Genomic DNA, 24,607 nt, shown 5'->3' with positions numbered 1-24,607 from the left:
TGCCCCCTGCCTCCCTCCTGCCAGCTTTTGCTCCTGATTTGTTGTCCTTGTTGGCATCACCTCTTAAGATGGTGAGAGGTGTGAAACAACCCCCAACACAGACATGTAATAACCCTCTTGTTTTCATCTTCAGGTCTTTCTTTCTATGCCACTGCCTACAACTTCGGTGCCCTGCCTGGGTCCTAAGACATGCATCAGCTTGCCTTCCATACTGTATCTCCCCTGCAGGAATTTGCTGGTCACATTTCTCAGCTCTACTTATTCTTTGCTCCAGTTTCCATCTTCTGGAATTTTATTGACATCTCTCATTTGGTCTTGTTTCCTGTATTGTTTTCTTTTTTAATGTAGGTTTCTTTTTTATTCTTTTTCTTTTACTTCAGTGGATTTCTGGAAGAAGAGTTTTAGACATACATATAAAATACTCAACATTTAAGCAACACTTCACATGGTTTACAAACTTATTTGAGCATAGGAAAAATTTCTGAAAGTGGTTCAAAAGATATGGATGTCTGCATATTTTCTAATATTGCCAAATATCCCTCTGAAGTGATTGTAACTCACACTCTTCATATTAGAATATGATTATGCCTCTAATAGTATTTTTGTCTTTCTTTCTTTCTTTTTTTTTTTCAAGTAGGCTCAACACCCAGCGTGGGGCTTGAACTCAAGATGCTGAGATTAAGAGTCACAAACTCTACCAACTGAGCCAGCCAGATGCCCTCCACTTTGGTCTTTAAATTAGTGCATAAAGGGGCATGTGGTTGGTTCATTCAGGAGAGCATGTAGCTCTTAATCTCAGCATTGTGAGTTTGAGCCCCACATTGGGTGTAGAAATTACTAAAAATAAACTTTATGAAACTAGTTACCTAAAAAATTATAATATTTTTAAGATCATTTCTGTGATTCCTTAGCTTTTATTTTTTTCTGTTTTTATTTCTTAAAATTAATCTAAATTGGCATAAACTAAATATTTGGCAGCATATTTTCTTTGTATCTTAAAGATGACGTTCATTGTTTTCGTTTCTGTTTTAGCTTGGGACTTTTTTGTTTCATAGAGTAAGTTTGTGTATCAGAAAAAAGGGAGAACTTCTTTATATTTAATGATCGTGAATAAATCATGTGTCAGACATAGTCAACACTGTGCATGCATATTCACGGTAAAACGTGTTCATTGCTCTCTGGAGAAGAAAACAGCCAGTCTTCTTTCCTACTAAAATTCTTGAGGTGTTTCATTTGGTGGTGTGCCCATTGAGACAATGTCTCCTTCTAATCCTGCCAAAAGAATCGTTTTTGGCATTTTACAGATCAGTTCTTCTAGTTCTTCATAGAGCCTCTCCCCCCCCCCCCCCCCGCCCCAATGAAGTAGGAAATTTAAATATGAATTGTGCCAAGAATTTAACGCTTTCTTATTAACTGAAAACCAAATTTAATTTTAGTACTCTTCATGTTTTGCCTAATTTGTATTCACTATTACTACTTCCGGCTTATAGTCCATTGGCCAGTGATACTAATCAGTGGCTTTAAAATGTTTAGAGAGCTCTGTTTCAGGATGCAATTGAGGGAGAAAAGAAAAAAAAATCAAATATATAAACTGTTTATAAGTGGAGACATTATTAACTTTTCCTTCTTTTTTTTTTAAGGAATAATGTGCAAATACTTTAGGGTAATGGTTCTTAAAGTATGGTCTTCAGATCAGTGGCAGCTGCATTACCTCAGAACTTGTTAATGATACACAAGTTCTGCCGTTGGTTCTGCCTCAGACTTGCTGTAATAAAAGCTGTGGGGACTAGGACCCAGCAATGTGTGTTTTAATTAATAAATCTTCTAGATTGTTCCAGTATACTAAAAATTGGGAACCATTTCTTTAGGGATTAAGAGCATGGATTTTAAATCAGATGTATCTAATTCAAATTCCGAAATTCACCATTTAATATCTTTATAACTTTGGACTACTTACCCCTAATTTCTCCAAGCCTTAGTTTAGTTTCCTCAGTTGTAAAGTTGGAATATCACCTCTCTTGTGTGGAACAAGTAAATGGAGTTTGTAAATTGCCTGGTATGGGAACTAAAAAGTGATTGTTGTATCCTTACCATTAAACAAATACTATAATTTTTCAATCTCAAACACAGTTATTCTGTATTAATGTTTCTGAAACTGTAGGGATCTTAAAGTCATGTGATTGGAAACATTGTGTCAGCTTACTTGGTAAAGTTTTCTTTTTTTTTCTCTTAATGGCGCATAGGTAATGGTGCATTTAAAACTCAGTGGTGTCTGATTCAGTGATATGTGTGGCATTATGTTCAAGGTATAGAAGCACTGTCAGGATTGAGCATGTATTTGAGTGTGTATTGATTGAATCAGGTTTTAGCCTGGGACGTGTATTGAATTGGCCCCAGGAGAAGGAGGCATTTTAATCATACATTGTATTATTAAGTTGAATTTAGCAAACAGATATGACTGGAAGTGTATATTTGATTGGGAGCGTAAAGAGAAATAATCTGAAGTACAGGAATACCTCATTTTATTGCACTTTGCATATATTGCAATTTTACAAGTTGTGGGTTTGTGGCCAACCCTGTGTCTAGCAAGTATATTGGTGCTATTTCTCCAGTAGTATTTGTTCATGTCAGTGGCACATTTTGGTAATTCTTCCAATGTTTCATGCTTTTTCAGTATGATTATATTCATTATCGTGATTTGTGATCAGTGATTACGACTCAGAATGCTCAGATGATGGTTAGCATTTTTAGCAATAGTATTTTTTATAATTAAGGTACGTACATTGGTTTTGAGACACGCTGTTGCACATTTATAGACTGTAGTGTAGTGTCAGCATAACTTTTTGTATGTACTGGGAAACCAAAAAATTCATTTGACTCGCTTTGTTGCGGTATTTGCTTTATTACAGTGGTCTGGAACCGAATCTGCAATATATCTGAGGTATGCCTGTAATATCAAGTAACCTAAACAAAATTCATAACTAGTATAGGAAAACTGATCTTTATAAATTTTCTGTATAGGTTTTCATCCTCCCTTAAATCAGTTCTCATCAGCCTTTGGCTTGTAACAAAACCCTCATGGCACTTTAACAATATGCTTGCTGTTAAATCTTTGCAACCAGGCCTGCTAAATTGAAATATCTGAGGATGAAGCTTGGATTTGTATGTATTTTGAAATATACCCAGGCTTTATTCCTGGATATTTAAATATTACATCCAGGCTCACCATATACATAGAGACATTATCTCTGCCAGAATCAAATTAATGATTTTTTCATTTTAATTTCAACCTCAATTACTTTTCCAAATCATCTTTTAAGAAAAACATTCTTTAATGAGTTATACTTTCCTTGAATTGCTATTCTTTACTCCCTTCCCTTATTTGTATCTCTTCCTTCTCTACCTTTTTCTGTGGTCTCTGAAAGAGAAGGTAGATAGTTAACACTTCCATTTTATAATTTGTGTGGGAAATCTTGCTCTATTATAATCCCCATGAAGGAGTACATACATATGAAATAGTACAAAAGTTATTCTCCCTTTGATTGTATACATCCAGTGATGAACTGTAGGCTGTCTTTAACTGTAGGCTAGCTTTAACTTTAGCAAGTGGTTTTTATTTTGGTTGGAATTTATTGCTCTCTATATCTTCTTCAGTGTCTGTTTTTTATTATTGATGCTGTTCTGTGTCTAAGCATTAGATAATCCTTTATCCTACTGCTTATCTTTATTTCTTTTTCCTGAACCATCCTCTCCCTTCTTGAATTTGCAAATTGAAGAAAAACATTAATCCTATGTAAATAATTTTAAGATTCTTTTATTAAGCCAACAACAAAAGTATATAGCATAGAACATCTGGATTTCATGAATTGTATTTCCTACTTGCTGGATTATGATTTCCAAGCATGCTCTTACCTCATTAACACAAGGTGGTCTATGCTTAACCTAGGATCTTTATTTTTTTTTCTTTCTTTCTTTCTTTTTTTTTTTTTAGAAACTTGTGGTGGAGAATGTTGATGTGCTAACACAAATGAGGACCAGCTTTGACAAACCAGACCAGATGGCCGCACTCTTTAAAAGATTATCATGTGGGTAACTCATGAAACTTTCTATAAGCATTAAGAAGACCTTGCCACTCAGTATTTAGCCTTTGCTTAAACATAAATATAACTACTCCTTAGCTTATGAAAAGAGCAGAAAATAGTTGCAGTCAAAGGATATTTTGAGTATATGGCTTATCTATTTCACATTTTTTTACCATAGTTTTAATACCATGTATCAAATATTTAATGAGTATTATCAATTAGTTCATAAACTCATTTAATACAAGTAAGTCTGTTAATTTAGACTAAAGGAGAATTAACTTTTGAGTCTATAACTTTCTAAAAATCAACTTAATTGTGGTATAGTTTGCATACAATGAAATCTATACATGTAAGTGAACAGTTTGATGGATTTTTGTCAAATGCATATATCCATGTAACCGTTAACCACAGTCAAGACATAGAGCACTTCCATCACCTCAGGAAGTTCCCTCACGTCCCTTTGTAGTCAGTTTCTTGATATCCCCCAAACACAGATAAAAACTGATCTGATTTCTGTCACTGTAGATTAAATTTGCCTGTTATAGAACTCTACATAAATGGAATCACACAGTATATATTTTGTGCCTGTCTTTTTTCGCTTAGTATGTTTTTGAGATTCACCCAGCTATGTTATGTGAATCAGTAATCTGTTCCTCTTTATTGCGATCGAGTACTCATTGCATGAAAACCTGAGCCCTACAACTAAAAAAAATTTGTTTTTAATGTCTTCTTGACATTGATTCTTTGTGGAAGGTATATTGTGCAATAGCAGTGAGTCGTAAAAATTTATGAAAACATAATAGTTAGGTAACTATTTTAGGTGCACTTGAATTAATTTTATTTTCATTTGCTTTTGTACTTGAACTTGTATAATTAAAAATTATTCTGAAGTCATACTTCTTATTGATTCATTTAAAAGCTTTTCCAGCATTAAAAAATTAATGAAATACCAAAAAAAAGTCTTTGTATTTGAGAAAACCGCAGTTTATTCTCCCAAATAAAAAATAATCCTGAAAAAAATTAAAAGCCATGTGTATATTTTACCTAATACTTCCTTTCCCCCTTGATAATTTTCTTTTAAATGTTACGCAGCTATATCAAATTTTAAAAGTATAAAATGATTTAGAGAATCACTTTATTAGGCTATCTTATCCAGCTTCAAAAATATAAACTTATAAAAATTAGTATACAATTAAACTACATGATAGGTTGCCTTGTAGAAGAGATCAGTTGTTGCCAGAACTGGGAAAGCAGCAAGGGAGTGATGAAACTTGTTGACCACAATGGCAATGGTGGTAACACAAGTCTACACATATTAAAATTTTTTCCTAGAGCTGTACCAAAAGGAGGAAAGAGCATCCTGTTTACTGTATGGTACTTTAAAAAATGAAATTAAAATTAAAAAAATTAAAATACTGATTTGGTAGTATTCTAGGGAAGTAGAGTATGAATAAATACTTAGAAGGGAATCATTTTTTAAAATTTCTACCTGATCTCTTTTGTTCATTGTTTTACTGTATACTTATATTTACCAGTCTTGTTTTCTTTATTCTTAATTATTTTTTCCTGTTTCTCCTGTTTTTTAATACTCAGTTGACCACCCAACCAGCCGAACTACTTAACTTCTTACTAGTAAATAATATTTTGACTGTATCATCTGGTTAAAGGCATTTAATCCACTGCATTGTTCAGTGCCTGCTTACTGTTACTTTAACTCTCCTATTTGTGTAATTGAAACAAAATGGAATTTGTTAAAATTCCAAAGTTTGTACAATTTCAGAATAAAATCTATAACCCTTAATGGCCTATCTATATCAAATTTGCCTTCAATAGAATTTATTTATTCTTTTTTTGTGATTTGGAAACAAAAGTTCTGTTTGAGAATGGCTCATGTAGGGGAGTAGAGAAAGCTATTCTTTCAGTTGAAATATTTTTCAAAACACTTTTTTCTCAGATCCCCATCTTTGTGCCTCTTTCATCCCATATCCAGAGGTTGATAATATTTTATAGCAATCTGATTTTCATATTCAACAACTATATTCTTTTTAATGCCCTTAAAAAGCCATGTAATTTGTTAAAAGTAGCCCTAATTGGGGCACCTAGATGGTACAATCAGTTAAGCCTCTGACTCTTGATTTCGGCTCAGGTCATGATCCCAGAGTCCTGGGAGCCTGCTCTGCATCAGGCTCCATGCTCAGCACAAAGTCTGTTTGAGATTTTTCTCTCCCTCTGTCCCTCCCATTCATGCTTGCTCTCTCTCAAATAAATAAATTAATCTTTAAAAAAAAATTGCTCTGAATTGGGAGGTAATCTGTAATTTATTTTCAGTTTTAAGACTTTTAAGCTATTTGAGCAAATTTAATACTGTATACAGCTTCCTGTTTTCTGACAGTGTGTCTCTTGGGTCTAGGTTCATCACTTTATTGACTCCCTTAGTATAGACCTTAATTTTTCTAGTTTTCCTTTAAAAATTCTTCCTTTCATTCCATTCACTTTTGCCCTGACCTTGCCACCATCTACAAATCTGTAAGTTGCCTCCAAAGACCTTTACTTTAGCAATACTTTGAATTATCACCTTAATTATCACCTTATTATTATTATCACCTTAATTGTTGCACTGATAAGATCCTGAATTTGAAACTTGACTCTCAGTTCAGTCATGTCTTCAAGCTTTCCCACTCCTTCACTCCTATTAAATTTTTTGTTTTAGCTCATTGAAACATTGATGTTTCTCTAGTTTTCTAATCAGCCTCTTCCTGGCTTTACTTCCTTATCCATTCTGGACTTTAAAACTTAGTGATTTTAATTGCATTCTCCTCTGTGCTATCATACCTTTAACTTTTTTTTTTTTTTTTTAAGATCTTATTTATTCATTTGAGAGAGATACAGAGACAGAGATGGAGATAGAGCATAAGCAGGGGAGAGGCAGAGGGAGAGGGAGAAGCAGACTCCCCTCTGAGCTGGGAGCCAGACATGGGGCTCTATCTTAGGACCTGGAGATCATGACCTGAGCCGAAGGCAGACGCTTAACCATCTGAACCGCCCAGCTTGCCCCTTCTTTGACTTTTTGCTACATTCATCATTCTAAGCAATTTCCCTGATCCCAGAAAAATCTCCTGCTCCCTGGAGGCCAGATTCTGCTTATAAAGTAACACTTGTTAAAGTCTGTTGTTAAGCCTTCCTCTTATTCACTCTGCTATTCTTCATATTGCTAAATTTTTGACTAGCTTGTATTCACTGTTTGTCTTCCCAGTTCTCTACTCTCAGTACATTATAATGTGGCTATTTGCCTGAAACCTTTCTGGAAGGGATCATTAGTGACTACCAATTTTCAAAATGTGGTCCTCTTTGCTCTTATTCTACTTGATTTCTCTATAGTGTTTCTCTCTTTTATTCTCCTTTTTATTGAAATTTCATTCTCTTTATTTGTCAATACTTTTACCATTTTTAAGACTTTTTTTTAAATAATGCTTTTGGGAAAATGTATCCAGTTTTATTTATCAGTGTGTCTTTAAAGTATGCATCCCCAGCCTGACTCTCCTTATGGTGCTCCAGGCATTTAATACCAAATGCTAATTTGATCAGAGTGTGGTCTACGGACCAGAAGCAACAATCAAAAGCACCACATAGGAGTTTGTTAAGAATGTAAATTATTAGGGTTCCACTCCAGACTTACTAAATCAGTTTGTTGGGGCCCAGCAGGTGATTCTGATTTGCACTGAAGTTTGAGAAATATTGTTAGATGTTTGACGCACAGATACCTTGCAGCATCTCTGGAATAGGAATGATATTCTGATGGGAGATACAAATGGGTGGGGTGAGAAAGCCTGATATTATTCTGTTATTTACCATTATATTACCTCCCATGCCATTCACCCAGTGATTCTCAAAGGGAAACTTGGTATGCTATCTGACTTTTTTCCTGTCATATTCCATATCTAGTAGCTATGTCTTCCAGATCAGAGTTTGCAAGTTGGCAGGTCATGTTTGGCCCAAAGATGTTTAATTTTTTTGGCTCTGTGCTCCATTAAGTTAAAAAAAAAAAACACATTTTTTTTTTAAAGATTTTATTTATTTATTTGACAGACAAAGATCACAAGTAGGCAGAGAAGTTGGCAGAGAGAGAGGGGGGAAGCAGGCTCCCTGCCAAGCAGAGAGCCCGATGCGGGGCTCGATCTCAGGACCCTGAGATCATGACCTGAGCTGAAGGCAGAGGCTTTAACCACTGAGCCACCCAGGCGCCCCCAAAACAAACATTTTTTTGATTATTATTTTTAAAATGGATGATTTTGCATAAATATCCAAACTTTTGGGTTCCACCTCCCCCCAAATCCTGGACAGTATTTTGCCACATTGCAGTGATTGACTGGAGCTAAGTAGCAGTTGCCTCCTTCAGAAATGTTTTTCTCCAGCTTTTCCCCCTCACTATTCTGTCTTTCACTTCGACTACTTCACTATTTTATGTTACCTGATACAGATACTAAACTTGTAACTCGTACTGCAGATTCCATCTCTTAAAGGTGATGCCTGAATCTGTTCCTTTTATTCCCATGGTTCTTATTTAAGGCTTTGTCATTTCATGAACTACAATCTTGGCTTCCTAATGTGTTCAGTCTAACCCTCTCCCACACTCAGTTATACTTCCAAAGATTTCTTTTCATATCACTCTTTATATTTAAAAAACCCTGAACTACCCCCTCCTTGCTTAGAGGATAGTCAAAACTCTATCAAAATGGCATTCAAAAGCCATTATTTGGATAACCTCATATCCAGCCATTGTTTCCTCTCTCCCCCTCTACAATTTTTTGCTTGCCTGGCCTGAGATCCACATAGTCTCCACTCAAATGGTAGTTCCTTGGGATATGCTTTAGTCTGGGCTACTACAACAAAATATCACAGATTGGGTAGTACATAAACAACAGAAATTTATTTCTCATCGTTCTAGAGGCTGGAAGTTCAAGATCATGGTGCTGGCATGGTTGGGTGAGGGACCTCCTCAGGGTCGCTGACTTGTCGCTGTATTTTTGTCACTGTATTTTCACATGACTAAAAGGGGATAGGGTTCTCTCTGAAGCCTCTATAAGGCAGTAATCAAGTTCATGAGACTTCACCTTCATGGCTTGAGCACCTTTCAAAGGCCCCACCTCCTAATACCATCAGCTTTGGGGGCTTCAGTTTTTAATACATGAATTTTGTAGGGACATAAATGTTCAGAACATAGCAAGATGTTAATGGAAATTTTGGGGAATTAGAGGAGGTGCCAGTGCTTAAAAAGGTATGGCAAATAATCCATTAATGATAAGTTAAACAACAGTTCTTACAGTAAAGTTTCTCAGAACTTTTAATGTGTCATTATTGTTATATATATTCAAGAGAAGGTTGTAGGATATAATTCTGGCAAAATTATTTGATTGAATTCTCAGTATCATCCCTTGGAAAATATATGATTATGCCACACTACTTATTTTCTGATTATTCACCTTATTTTCTGCATTCCTTTTTCTAGATTGCCTTTTGTTTTGTTCCCTGGCCTGGAATGCTTTTGTCTTCTCCTTTATGACCAACTTCGATAACATTTCCCCAGAGAAATAGTTCCTTTCATCCTTCTTTCTTCTCTCCTTTTCTGGATGGTAACATAGTCTCATTTCTTGAATAACCATTTCATTGAACGTCTAGTCTTCTGGGTCTCCGGCACTCTACTAAGTACTAGAGAAAGATTAAAAAATTGGTTGATTCGACTGGTTCCTGGTCATGTGGGAGGTATAACATATTTGTGACTTACCTCATTTTGTTAACACTACTGTTTTAAGTCTCATCACATTTTGGTGTATATTATGGCTGTTGGTGTGTTTTAATAAAAGATAGTATGGTCAGGGTTTAAGCAAACCACACAGGAGGTAGAAAGTCCAAACATTCTCTCCATTCCTGCTCCTTAAAGGTAACTATGGTTATTGGTTATCTATACATCTTTCTAGAGATTTGTTATATATATGCAAACATATGTATGTATATACTGTTGACTCTTGAAATACGTGGGGTTTAGGGGTGCTGATTCCCTGTGCTATCTAAAATCTGCATGTAATTTTTGACTCCCCCAAAACTCAACTGGTAATAGCCTACTGTTTACTGGAAGCCTTGCTGATAAAACAGTTAACATATTTTGTATGTTATATGTATTATATACTATATTCTTAGAGCAAAGTAAGCAAGGGAAAAATATTACTACAAAAATTATAAGGAAGAGAAAATATATTTACTGTATTTACCAAAGTAAAATCCATGTGTAAGTGGACCTGCACACTTCAAACCTGTGTTGGTTCATGGGTCAGTTGTGTATCTTTTTGTCTCATATAAATAGGGTTGTATTTTCTTAGTTTTCTTGACAGTTCATTTAGACTGGTAGTTATGGTCTAGTTTATTATTCTGTTTTTATACAGTACTATGCCTTGTATATTGGGAGTAATTCAGTAAGTGTTGGTTTTTTTAAAATATGAAGGTATTGATCCTCCCAATTCTAATTTCCCTTGATTTTGTTAACTAAGTTTTAATATTGAATATATCATAATAATTTTCAGAATAATGCTTTTTAACCAGAATGTGAATGATTAAATCATTTATAGTCTTCAGCAACCTGGTCTTGCCCAAACTGCGTGTGATCTCAATAGCCATTTTTTTGTTTCTTGACTCTCCAGACCGCAACAGTTTAAGAGTTTAGCATCTCCAAGTTCTGGGACCATTTGAGGACTTAACTCCTGTTCATTCTGACAACTCCTCTTTCTCCCTTAGTCTCTCTCTCCTTCCTCCTACTTCTGCCATTTCTGAGAGGATTATACAGGTGGCTACTTAAGTGATTATTTCAAGATTCTGGTGTACCATCTAAACCATTTTAAAGAATAGTATGTGCTCCGTATGAAGTAAACTGTAATTTCCTTACTTTAATATCATTCAGTACTTTTCCCTCTTTAATTATTTGTTGTAATCAACTTGCTGTCATATCTTTTATCATGGGAATTTTATGACTAGGAATTTTCTTCAGTGTTAAGGAAGAATTGAATTCATACTCTTCTCTTCTCTTCCAATTTAGCTGTTGACAGTGTCTTGAAGAGGATGACAATAATTGGTGTAATTTTATCCTTCCGATCATTGGCACAAGAAGCACTTAGAGATGTAAGAAACCATTTTAAGTACATATCCTATAGTTAAATAATCCCTTTTAATTTCCCAGAAATTAAAAATTACTTAAAATTCCAGTTTTCATAGTTATATAATATCAGATATATAGAAATAAGAGTTATTTAAACTTATTTTTTATTCTGGCATTGAAATTGGAGTGGGGATTTAGTTTGCCTGGATATTGTACTACTTTTTCAACTTTACTCTTCATTGAAGTGTTTTCCATTTCAGCTATATTCAGTTTGGCATTCTAAGTACTATTCTTAGTACTTTCGAAAATCATGTGAAAATAGAAAAGGTAAAATAATGATTGTGAAAACTAGAAGTAATTGAATGGTTATAATTAAATTTAGGGTTCACCTTTTTTAAAAGATTTATTTATTTGAGAGAGAGAGAGAGAGCTTGCACAGGTAGGCAGAGCAGCAGGCAGAAGGAGAGGGAGGAACAGGCTTTCCGCCGAGCAGGGAGCCTGCTGCGGGGCTCGACCCCAGGACCCTGGGATCATGAGCCCAGCCAAAGGCAGCTGCTTAACCAACTGAGACACCCAGGTGCCCCTGGGGTTCATCATTTAAAAATAACAATGCATTTTTATTTGTTACCCTGCCTAGGTCTTATCTTACCACATTCCTTTTCTTGTAAGTTCAATTGAAGATTTCAAGGATCATATTCCAAGGGAAACTGATATGAAGGTAATAAAACTTCTATTTGGATTTTACACTTTCTGAAATGAAATATTTGAGCTACATATGAAGTAAAATTTAATAAACTCAAAACTACTGTGAAGTTTATATTTTAGAGTGATCAGTTATTTTGCTTATCTTTGCAAATGCATCTTTGAGAGCTCAGCACCAAAATGCTACATAGGCATTTTGAAAGTTCATCTTCCTTGATCACCTATAGCAATGTAAAATGGGTTGGTATTGATCTTTTCTTATGCTGATAGCTGTTCATATATAAGCAGAATTAGACAAACCAGTGAACTAAGAGTTGTTTTAGTAAAATTTAATCAATTTTTAAAAATTAATGTTAAAAGTCTTGTAAAAGGATGTCAGTTATAGGGTATAATTTAAAAAAATTTTAATACCCTGTTTTTAGGAATTAAAGAATATTAGTAGCCATATGTGAGTTTACAGTTTTTGTTTTGAAAATATTTTGATCGTGAAATCCAACTCACTTTTCTAACCCCAGCAACAATTAACCAGTGGTTACACATCCAGTAAGTGACCTTATATGTATGTTTCCCAAGCTTTCATGTGTCTTGAAAGATTTTATTTTCTGTTTCACATTTTTTAAAATGCACTGTCTGAAAAAAGTTATGTCTAAACTCTTTTGTATGACACTTAAGTTTTTTCTCAGATTGATCCTATTCACTTTCTGAAGCTTATTTTCCATGGCTTGTTCCATCCCTCTCCCATGCTCTTACCTTTCTTACTCTATCTTTCTCATCATATGTATCCCATGAGGTAACTAGTTCTTCCTGTGTGCATTCTCACATCTGTTTGTTTCATCCTCCAATTTATTCTACCTGAAAATCCTGCCCTTTTCTAATTTTTGCCTTTTGAAATCCTGCTTATCTTTTAAGGTCTGAGTCAATTGCTGTATTCTGAGAAACATTCCTTGATCCCCAGGCCGTAAAGGATTTCTTTTTTCTTATTATTATCAGAAAACTTTTTGTTTATCCATTACGGAGTTAAATATTTTCTGCTTCGTATTATAATTGTGCTTTTTCTCTTAAATTTTTACTAGAATATAAACATTTTGAAGACCTTGTTTTAATTTTTTTGTCTCCTACAGTGCTTTACATAGTGTAAACATTTGAGATTAATGACTGTCCTATGGTTTTATGTTTGCAAAGCATGTGTGATTAGTGCAAACTTGTTTAAATGGAAAAACTGTAGAAAAAAGTTAAGAAAACAGTAAAGATGAATCATTCCTTGAAAATACAATGGTGTATGGATTATGAGAGTATTCTGAGCAACCATCCAGTTCTCTCAGCACCCGACGTAATTATGTTTAGTTTTTAGCAAACTTTCCTTCTTTCTTTCTTTTTTTTTTTTTTTTAAAGATTTTATTTATTTATTTAAAAGACAGAGATCACAAGTAGGCAGAGAGGCAGGCAGGCGGGGTGGGGGGAGTAGGCTTACCGCTGAGCAGAGAGCCCAATATGGGGCTCGATCCCAGGACCCACTGAGCCACCCAGGCACCTCTTTAGCAAACTTTCAACAACACTCAATATTTTTTTAAAACTCATATATTTTTAACTGAAGTGTAGTTGTTATACAATATTATACTAGTTTCAGGTGTACAACATAGTGATTCAGCATTTATAAACATTATGAAATGCTCACCATGATAGTGTAGCTACCATTTGTCACCATATAAAGTTATTACAACGCTGCACTACATACAGTGACTTACTCCCCAAAACGTTGTTTACTGTATTCTCTATGCTGTACTTTTCATTCATGTGATTCATTTTACATGTGAAAGTTTTTACCTCTTACTTCACTTCATCTATTTGCCCAGTCCCTCTTCCCTCTGGCAACCACCAGTTCTCCAAATATATATATATTTTAATAGCTTTATTGAGATATAATTCAGTTATCTTAAAATTTACTCATTTAAAGTATATAGTTCAGTGGATCTAAGTGTAGTCAAGTTTCTTGATATCCTGTCAATATTTGTTGTTGTCTTCTTAATTATAGCCATGCTAGTATGTGTGAGATGGTATCTTATTATTTTGTTAAAGATTTTCCTAAAATGATGAATGTTGAATACCTTTTCATGTGCTTATTGACTATTTGTGTATCTTCTTTGGAAAAATATCTCTTCATATCCTTTGCTCATTTGGATTGTTTGCCTTTTAAATTCTGAGTTGTAAGAGTTCATTATATATTCTGGATACAAGTCCATTAACATATTCATAATTTGCAAACCTCATTCTGTGGGTTTTTTTTTTTTTTTTTTTCATTTTGTAATAATGTCCTCTGTGGCACAAAAAATTTTTAGTTTTGATGAAGTCCAGTTTGTCTGTTTTTTCTTTGGTTGGCTTCCTTTGGTGCCCTAAGAAATCATTGCCTTACCCAAGTCATAAAGATTTATACCTACATTTTCTTCTAAGAATTTTATAATTTTAGCTTCTGTGTTTAGGTTTATGATCCATTTTGAGTTAATTTATGGGGTGGGAGTGAGTAATGGATCACACACAAAAAAAGTTCTTTTTTTTTTTTAAAGATTGATTTATTTGAGAGAGTACGTGAATGAGCAGGGAGGGGGCAAAGGTAAAGGGAGAGAATCTCAAGCCGACTTGCTGCTGACTGGGGGTTTGATCTCACAATGCTGAGATCACGACCTGAGCAAAATCAAGAGTTGGGCAATTAACCAACCAAGCCACCCAGGCGCCTCCCCCACAAAATGTTTTTCTAAAACTTAATCCATGGCAATTTCCATTTATTTTAAGATACACAGTTTTACTTCACATTTTATACTGAGGTTTTTTTGGTAGCAATAGCAAAGGTAACCAACTATGTAATTGGTTTTTAACTGAGGTATTGAATAGTCAGAATACCATAAATACTTGAAATCGATATAGGATACCAAAAAGAATTATTTTAGTCATTAGAAATTTCTTTATCAGGCTTTAAATTTATACTCCTTAAAAATCTATTATGGGGCCCTTGGATGGCTCGGTCAATAGGGCATGTGATTCTTGATCTCTGGATTAGGAGTTCAGGGTCCATGTTGGGCATTAGAGCTTGCTTTAAAAAAAAATCTGTTATGAAGAGATTAATTTACCATATTTATAGCTATGATATGATGAGTCATTGAACCACCACAATTTTTCATTAAAAGTATGAATATAAATATAAGTTGAACAATTTTGATTCACTTTGTTCCTTTATTTGTCTCTTTTGGCTTGATATTTTTACATCTATGCTTCTAAGAAAAGTAATGTTAATATGATTTTATTGGCATTTGCCACAGAGAGTATACAAATTTTCTTTGGCCTAACAATGGGAAGTTCTAATAAGCAGCACATCATAAAGTAATAACTCAGTTTTTCATTGTAGGTTAGTTGTGCTGTAGTTCCTGTTTCAGCCAAGTTTGAAATACTCTAGTGTTCTCATAGGTAGATTGTAATTTAAAATGTCTTTTCTTACTAAAGTGAGATTTCTTAGAAATTTGCTAAAATATTTCTTACTCTGTAATTCTTAAATATTCTGTCAGGTTGCAATGAATGTGTATGAGTTATCATCAGCTGCTGGATTACCTTGTGAGATTGATCCTGCCTTGGTGGTAGCTCTTTCTTCACAAAAATCAGGTAAAATGCATTAGTAAATATGTATTAGTCTTAGTTAAAATTACCAGGGCAACACAGATATAGGTGTGGTACTTATTTATTTAAATGCCTGCTTAATGTCAAATTTTTGGGGGGTTGGGGTGGGTAGTTGGAATATAGCAATGCAGAAAAGACAAAAATCCCTATCATCTGGAGCTTATGTTATAGTGTAGTCATCATACAGACAGTATTTAAACCATAAGACTAGATGGAATTTCCAAGGTTAGTTAACATAGATGCAAAAGAAGGAGGATCAGGGTCTGATCCTTAGGACACTTTCAAATTTAAGAACTCAGGGAAAAGAGGAGGAACTACTAAAAAAGAAACTGAGAAAGAAGGATGGATGAAAGAGAAGGAAAACTAGAAAAGAAGCACTTCCAGCAAAGTGGAGAGGGAATGATCAGCTATGTAGAACTAATGGGTAATGTTGTTAAGAAGAGCGGCAGTGGAATTTTTGGAGCAAAATGCTGAATAGAGAGGGCTTAAGAGAAAATAGGAGAAAAGGAATGGGAAATAATAAGTATAAAACAACTCTGTCGAAGAGTTTTATTGTAAAAGGGAACAAAGAAATGAAATGACAGTAGCTAGAGGAAGGAATAAAATCAAGAAAAGGGTTTTTTTCAGGTGACAGAGTCACAGAATTTGTATACTGATGGAGATGGTCCAGTAGGTAGCATAATTGGTATCTAGGAAAGAGTGTCTTATTTTCACTGGACTAGAGTTGTTTACCATGAATCAGTGCATCATTGTGTTGTGTTAAACATTTAAAAGATTTAAAAACTAGCTCTTTGAAATGTAGTACCCGGAATGTTCTAGATATTTCTAGATTTGTCTACAAAGTAAATAACATTTTGTCTGTTTCTGATACTAAAATAACCATTCCTATCCCCTTGTATCTAGCATGTTTGTCTGGGTTCATTAGTTCTTTTTTTATTTAACATTCCTTTTTGTTTCATCATTCATGCAGTATGTTAATTATAGTCACATCGGTAATTGCCACTATTACTCATTTGGCTACAACTATATTTTTCATAGCCAAATTTTTAAAACATGTTCTGGCTCTTATTCAAGTTCTTACATGTATATGGTAGGTGAATAATAGAATAACTGGAATTTCCCAGATCCCAAACTCAACTGCCTAGGTAACCCTACAATTTTAATACACGTTATAATAAATATTTTAGAAAGATTATATCTTAAAAGACTTATAGCAGTGCTAGTTATTTTTATCATTAGTTCCTTCTGTCTTCTAAAATAGGTTGGAAATCTAATCCACTTTCCACATTTGTATCTTTCAAATACTAATAGTAAATTTATATGTTTTAGAAAAAAAATAATGCTTTTTTGATGATTTCATAGAGTAACATGTGATAATTTTCTAAATTGTACACAGAATATTCTTATAAAATAATAATTTATCATCAGTTTTCAGTTAGGAAATTTTAGGATTCCACTTATCCTAATCATATTTTTTGCCCTATAATCTTAAAATTAAAAATTTTATTTTGCCTCAGTTTTTTTTTTAGAGGTCCTTGAAATATGTTTGGGTAGTCGATAATAGCCAATAATAATGTATTTTACTTTTGTATCACTTAAAACAAAGTCGTGATTAGTTCTGTAGAAGCTCAGTATAAAAATTGAAATTTGCATTTTCTGGTTGAGATTGATAGCTCTTAACTAATCTTGAAGAAATACCTTGGTTTTATTTTTAATTTTCTCCCTTAGAAAACATAAGTCCGGAAGAAGAATATAAAATTGCCTGCCTCCTTATGGTCTTTGTGGCAGTTTCTTTGCCAACATTGGCTAGTAACGTGATGTCTCAATATAGCCCTGCTATAGAAGGTAATCGTTTAAAATTGCTTTGGTAATGAAAAAGTCAAGAGTTTTGATATAATAGATACTCTTCAAGTAATTAATGTTCATTTATAATAGAATGTAGATTAACTTACTTGCCATTTACTAGCTTTATAACCTTGAATAATTGACTTTTCTTTTTTAAAAGCCCCAGTTTCCTGATAAATGAAACGTGTATGTGTGAGCTTTTGGGTGCCCGAGTGTGTGTGGCAGGGGATAATGAAGGAGTATCCAACTCTTAAGATTATTTTAAGGATTGAATGACAAAATGTAAAGCAGCTAAGAACATCTTTTTTAGTTTCAGAGACAATATAAAATTGATATATGATTTCTCTTGGGATTTTTTGAAAATTTGCCTGTTTAATACAAACATCATTCATTGCTTTTTTGCTATAGTATTTTTAAAAGTACTAATCCTCATAAAAATGAAAGGAGAGCAAGGCAGGTAATCTACCAATTCTTAATAATGGCACTATTTATGTAGATTGTGACGTGATTAAAGACTTGCTGTTTATGTATGCTTTGAAATTTTGGGGTCATACAGAAAAACTACAAAGCCTATTTGCACTTTCTCAGGGCACTGCAACAACATACATTGTTTGGCCAAGGCCATCAACCAGATCGCTGCAGCTTTGTTTACAATTCACAAGGGAAGCATTGAAGACCGTCTTAAAGAATTTCTGGCGGTAGGTATAGTCAAATAGCAGAACTTGTGATGTTTTATAAGAAAAATTAAAATGATAACTATCAGATATAACAGAATAAATTGTTTTTTTGTTTTTTTTTTTCCTCTGTAAGTAGGACCAGGTGAAGAAGGCAGTCATTAAAATCAAGGAGCTGGTTAGCATTTTTTTCCCTTAGAAATCTCTCATTTCTAAATCTCTGTACTATGACTTTTTTTTTCTAAGCTGATCTTTGGACTACCTTGAATTTTGCCCCTTATCTTATATATAGACACTGAATGACTGAAATGTATTATTTTAGGTTGAAGCATTAGTGAAAATAAGTAACTTACGAACATTTCATTAAATCTTTCTTAAAATGTTTATATACTTTTAAGCTTGCATCTTCCAGTCTACTGAAGATTGGCCAGGAGACAGATAAAACAACAACGAGAAATAGAGAATCTGTTTATTTACTGCTAGATATGGTAAGTCTCATTTTATTTTTTATTAACAAGAACATTCTTGATAGTCTTCTTGGCATGTAGTGTTTAAATAACAATATGAGCTGAAGTACCTTCTGTTCAGTCCACTCAAGCAACACACTTTCTAAATATCACTTGAAAGACTAACATTACTTGTATTTTACCATATGGTAATCATACCAGGAAACAACAGAATAAAAGATAAGTTTTACCTATTGGATATTCTTTTATAAATAGTTTTTTAACCACCTGGGAATCAGTTAAGGCCTTATATTTTCCTAGTGTGTCATTTTCAACTCTTCTAGTTTTTCTGAATTTTCTACATTTTGACTCTCTTCCACCCATCTAATACAATTTGCTGTGTTTCTCTGAGCCTGGCCAGCTCTTTCTCTTCACTATCTGAACCAGCTATGCTTGCTTCTACACTGTGGCTCTTCCCTCACTTAGAGTAATTTCCTTTTCCTGCAGAGATCTGTATCTATCCTATGATTTGGCATACCCCATAGCTAAAATCTTTTTCCAGATAGACTTTCCTGATTACTGTGGCTCACATTAATCTTCATCCCTTTTGAACTCCTCTAGCTTTCCACTTAATTACAGTTGGTCTTATGTTTGATTTGGCTTTTTGGCTTAATCTTGGAACCCAGTTAAACTTAATGCTATGGACCATATTTTAAATATGTTTATATTCTTTTATATGTCTAGAATATAGTTGAGGGCAAATGAAAGTGCTCAATCTATTCTTGTGATTAGTAGACTTAATTGAAAAGTGGTGATTTTAAAGATTTTGATAGCAAAATACTGGCACATTTATATTTCATGTTTTAAAGTAAAAAGAAGATAATTTTCTAACTATTTCTAGTAAGAACAGTATAGAAATTATGATTTAGTGGCTGTGAGTAAATGTTCCCATTACAAATAATTTCAATTCTGTGATGCATTTTTGCTACTTTTCAGATTGTGCAGGAATCCCCATTCCTGACAATGGATCTTTTGGAATCTTGTTTTCCTTATGTCTTGCTGAGAAATGCATACCATGCTGTCTACAAGCAAAGTGTTACATCTTCTGCATAAAATCATAAAATATCTACTTATTGAAGACAAGCACGCATTTTTTGTTGCTCTGGTTTTACCTGTAAACTGTGGAACTATTTTACCTTAAGGCCTGAAAAACAGTTTTGTGGATTATAAATTTCTTTCATACGGTTGTATTTTCTGATCATTTGTTTCATTTAATATGGTTGTACTACAGTATACTTGGTTGATTTAGGTTTCATATTCACTGAATTCACTAAAGTTATTCCTATAATTTTAGAATATCATTGTTTGAAAAACATACATTATCTCTATGTTTTTGATATTTGAAAATGAAAAAAAACTTTGCTTGTTTATTTCTGAAAAAAATTGTATTTAGTGATTATTTTAGATAGTGATATTATAGCATTCATCTGTGTGTAAATTATTTCATATAGGGAAGAGTTCTGATCTGTACCTATGGTTCTTATTGAAAACAAAACTGGATGTGCATTTCTGTGATGTTATGAATACATTTCTACTTTATTTTGAAACATTTGCCAAACTAAATACTGTAACACTGTATAACATTAAAAATGTTAAAGGACTGCTTAACATTAGAAGCAGACTATGTCCGGAAATTCTAAAATAGCAGCATATGTTGTTGCTTGTAAAAAGCCTGGTGATAATTTTTAGACTAACTTCCATGGTGCCCTACTGGCATTAGCACTACCATTGTACCCTGCTGTATAATAAACAATCTTAGACATTTATCAACTGTTGATACAAATGTTAGTCCCTAACCACTTTTTATATGTTTAAAATTTTTGAAATTCAAGTGTACCTGCCATAACATAAAATAAACACTAGACTGTATCACATTTTGAATTATTTCTTTAATTTTGGATCTCCAGAAATTTATTCAATATGAATATTTTAGTTTCAATTTAGTTTAAAATAAGCTTTAGTTTAGGAATGTCTAAATTTAGCATTTGATACTAGGTCAGCTGGAACAAAATTTGATTAATTATTTTGAAAAACATTCCACTGGGAAAAAATTTTAAATAAATGTAATTGGAAAATAAAATTACATGACATTTTTTAAGAATTAAGAACTAAAAGGAAACTCATGTGCCATCAGCTTTCAGTTGTGTATGTGACCAAATGGACAGAGTTACTTGAAAGAATGGGAATAAAATGAATGATAGGAAACTATAAAATGTTGTTGAGAACTACATCAGTCAGTAATGAATGGAAAAGACCTATTGCTTAGGTGTTGGCATGGTGGGCAGAGCAGCTCATTTTGTTTAAAAACTAACCAAATGTTTTGTTCTTTGATTGGCATTGTAAAGACTACTTCTCAGCAGCTTTGTATCTGGGTCTCAAATAGAGCTTTTGCTCACAGCTTCTTAAGTATACCTTAGTAAAATCTGAAGAGAAAAGAAAGCTACTATGAGCACAGTTATATAATGTTCTTCATTGTTCAGGTACAAAGAGTAGAATGAAATTGAGGTGCCAAAAGATTATCGTGTTGCTATTTTGCATATGATTTTTTCCAGTCTATACTTAAAGCAGGGAATAGTTATCACTATCTGTTGGGAATTTTTAGTAGTTCAGTGAGGATTTTTGAAAAGGGAAGGAATTTTCTGGGTTGCCTGGGTGGCTCAGTTAGTTAAATGTCTGACTCTTGATTTGGGCTCAGGTATTGATCTTCAGGTCCTGCCTGGGATTGAGTCCAAATCAGTCTCCACCATCAGTGGGGAATCTCCTTGAGATTCTCTTCCTCTCCCTCTCCCTTCATTTGCATGTGCTCTGTGTCTCTGTCTTTCAAAATAAATCTTTTAAAAAGAAGGAAAGAAATTTTTTTTTTTAAAGATTTTATTTATTTATTTGACAGCAAGAGAGAGAGATCACAAGTAGGCAGAGAAGCAGGCAGAGAGAGAGAGAGAGGGAAGCAGGCTCCCTGCCGAGCAGAGAGCCTGATGTGGGACTCGATCCCAGGACCCTGAGATCATGACCCGAGCCGAGGCAGTGGCTTAACCCACTGAGCCACCCAGGCGCCCAGGAAAGAAATTTTTTTAAAGGAGTGGTTTTATAGACTTGAAATAGCCTGATGACTCAGTGAACAGTTGAAATTAAATAGTTTGTTTTGAAATATTAGTATCCTAGGGTGATAGTAACTTGTTGTTAATGATACCCTGAGAGGTAAAGTAGGTATTTGAATACATGCACTTAGATTGGTAATGTGGTAGGCCATAAAGATGTCCATACACCATTATTTAACCCTGTTTAGGCCAAGAAAAGATGGGTCCTTCATAGTCATGTGAAGTTTTTCTTGCCTCAGTTTTTTTTTCATCTACCCAAACTAACTGGTGTAGTATCTGATTATTCTTTGAAGACAATCTTTCTTTCAAAAAAAAGGAAAAAAAAAAGACAAAGGTAACTTGGAGAATTAAAAGTAAACTGACAGTACTATTTCTAACATTTTGTTTGTCCTAACTTTTTTTTTGTCTTAATGTTTCTTATTCTAAACTTTACAGCACACTGTTTTTATTGATTTCTGTACAATCGTGTCATGCCATGGATGCTAGTCCTATACTGTGCTTATTTCACTCAGCAATAGAAGATGTCTTTGATTTTTTTCTTCAATGCCTCATATATACCATGACTAATTTAGTAGTTTAGTGAACATTTAGGAAATTCCTCGTTTTTCATTTTATTTTATTTTATTTATTTATTTATTTTAAGATTTTATTTATTTGACAGACAGAGATCACAAGCAGGCAGAGAGAGAGGAGAAAGCAGGCTTCCCGCGAAGCAGAGAGCCCGATGTGGGGCTCAATCGAAGGACCCTGGGATCATGACCTGAGCTGAAGGCAGAGGCTTTAACCAGGCGCCCTCGTTTTTCATTTTAAATATCTTCTATATATATCTTGGTGAACTTGGTGAATTTGGCCTATTATCTCCTTAGGATAATTTCTCACAAGTACTATTGCTTGGTGGAAGGATGTACAAATTTTATTTTATTTATTTTATTTTTTAAAGATTTTATTTAGTTATTAATTTGACAGAGATCACAAGTAGGCAGAGAGGCAGGCAGGGGTGGGGTGGGGGAAGCAGGCTCCCTGCTGAGCAGAGAGCCGGATGCGGGGCTTGATCCCAGGACTCCGGGATCATGACCCGCAGCCGGAGGCAGAGGCTTAACCCACTGAGCCACCCAGGAGCCCCAGGATGTACAAATTTTAAACTTTGATACATAATATTAGTTCCCAATAAGATTATATAATTCAATAAGATTATATTAGTTTTACTCCCTATAATTGTGTGAATATAATTTCCTCTATTACTGCTAATCCATATCTTTGCCTCTTCAGAAAGGGAGACATTTTGTTTTAATTTGCATTTCTTTATTAGGGAGGTGAAATATCTTTCTTGTGTTAATTGGTTATTTTTATTTCTTTAATGAATTACTCATTTTCATTCTTTTTGTTACTTTCAAGTGGTGTTTAAAAGCTTTTTAAGATACTTACTGGCATATGTAAAAAATTTGGGGTACATACAGTTAGGGTTGAAAACAGCTCCCATACAATCTTGAATGTAGTGATATAGCTATTAAAATCTACTAATAGTGCATAGTAATTAATATTAGGATGCAGCTACTTTGATAACTGAATTTTAATTGAGTTTTAGAAGTTTAGGACATTTATTTCTAAGTCTGTTAAGAATAGCATTCATATAAAAAGGGTATATATATATATCTGTTAAAAAATGAAAATATGTGCAATTTAAATAAATGAACTTAAGAATCAATTGAAATTATGGTGAGATTGTAATTCCTTTATTCTACTAAATAGGTATAAAATAAATTATATATTAAGCTAATTCAGAGAGATTTTGTGTGTTAGATACTATATGTAGGAGACTGGGTATATAGCAATTTTTAACGTCATTCCTCAGAGATGTCATTTTAAAAACTGTTTTCAATAAAAGCATTTGCCAATCTGAAGGCAAAAAGTTACAAGACTTTCCTTGCCTTTCATACTAATAGCCTGTTGTACATCATTTTTTAAAGAGAAAGAAAAAAAGACCAGAAAGAACTTAAGTGCTTTCTTTCTAAATTAGTAAAATTAATATTAGCCTTTGTCTTTTCATTATATCATCTAAAGTTCATTTGTAAAGCTCTTTATATTTTAATGTGCTTGGTAAAATTGTTTGTATCATTCATTTCACCCCAGACTTCATTTTATGGAAAGTTTTTCATTTTACAAAATGATTGTGAACCCAGGTAAGGTGGCCTTTTTGTTTTAAAGGGTTTTTTTGTTTGTTTTTTGTTTTGTTTAGTTTAGAGCTAGAGAGCAGGGGAAGGAGCAGAGGGCAGGGACAAGCAGATTCCATGCTGAGTGTGCTCCGTCCTAAGACCCTGAGATCAAGACCTAAACGGAAATCAAGAGTCAGATGTTTAACTGACTGAGCCACCCAAGCACCCCTAAAGTGGGCTTTTGTTACTAAAAATATTAAAGAAATGGGATCTATATCACACATTATTTTAAATGTAATTTAGATAATTCTTTGTGAAGAGAAAGCTGCCCTGCCTGTCATTTAGCCATCTGTAATCCTTGTCTTTATGGATTGTACTAATAGAGGAAATCTGGTCACAAACTGTTCTCCAATTCAGGCAATTTGAGCATATGTCTGTACAATTGGGATGAAAAAGATGTGTGAGGTCTTGCACCTCCCTTCTGGGAGCTTAGAGTGAACTTCGCTGTTATGTCATATTTTAATCAGCTGATTGTTGTGCTAGTGTTGCCAGTTTCTTAACCCAGGAGGTATGGGAAAAATTCCAAAGTTCGGTGGAATAAGACTAGGATCCTGGTAGTTAATTCTGGGAAAAAGGCTTCTGGGAATGTCAACACAGAATAAACCTTTTAGAATCTAGAAGTAAGGAAGAGTCATTTGAGCTGAAGTTAGGGCAGCTGCTGGGGAAACAGTCTTCATGGT

At 33.9% G+C, this 24,607-nt stretch overlaps 1 protein-coding gene across 4 annotated transcripts in view; it reads left to right on the top strand.

Annotated features, from left to right (window-relative positions):
* NCKAP1 (NCK associated protein 1) overlaps positions 1 to 20,485 on the top strand; it is a 101,648-nt gene extending 81,163 nt beyond the window's left edge. For all 4 annotated transcript variants that reach the window (XM_046018517.1, XM_046018519.1, XM_046018516.1 and 1 more), the window contains 8 exons: positions 3,992 to 4,085; positions 11,167 to 11,249; positions 11,864 to 11,944; positions 15,483 to 15,576; positions 17,320 to 17,436; positions 18,025 to 18,134; positions 18,509 to 18,598; positions 19,553 to 20,485. In XM_046018517.1, coding sequence (XP_045874473.1) covers positions 3,992 to 4,085; positions 11,167 to 11,249; positions 11,864 to 11,944; positions 15,483 to 15,576; positions 17,320 to 17,436; positions 18,025 to 18,134; positions 18,509 to 18,598; positions 19,553 to 19,669 — 786 coding nt within the window. In that variant the 3' untranslated portion in view covers positions 19,670 to 20,485. The remainder of the gene's footprint in view (positions 1 to 3,991; positions 4,086 to 11,166; positions 11,250 to 11,863; positions 11,945 to 15,482; positions 15,577 to 17,319; positions 17,437 to 18,024; positions 18,135 to 18,508; positions 18,599 to 19,552) is intronic.
* The last annotated feature ends 4,122 nt before the right edge of the window (positions 20,486 to 24,607 follow it).

The sequence above is a fragment of the Meles meles genome, chromosome 9 (assembly GCF_922984935.1).
Source record: "Meles meles chromosome 9, mMelMel3.1 paternal haplotype, whole genome shotgun sequence".
Classification (NCBI taxonomy): domain Eukaryota; kingdom Metazoa; phylum Chordata; class Mammalia; order Carnivora; family Mustelidae; genus Meles; species Meles meles.
This window is presented reverse-complemented; position numbering and strand designations above follow the sequence as displayed.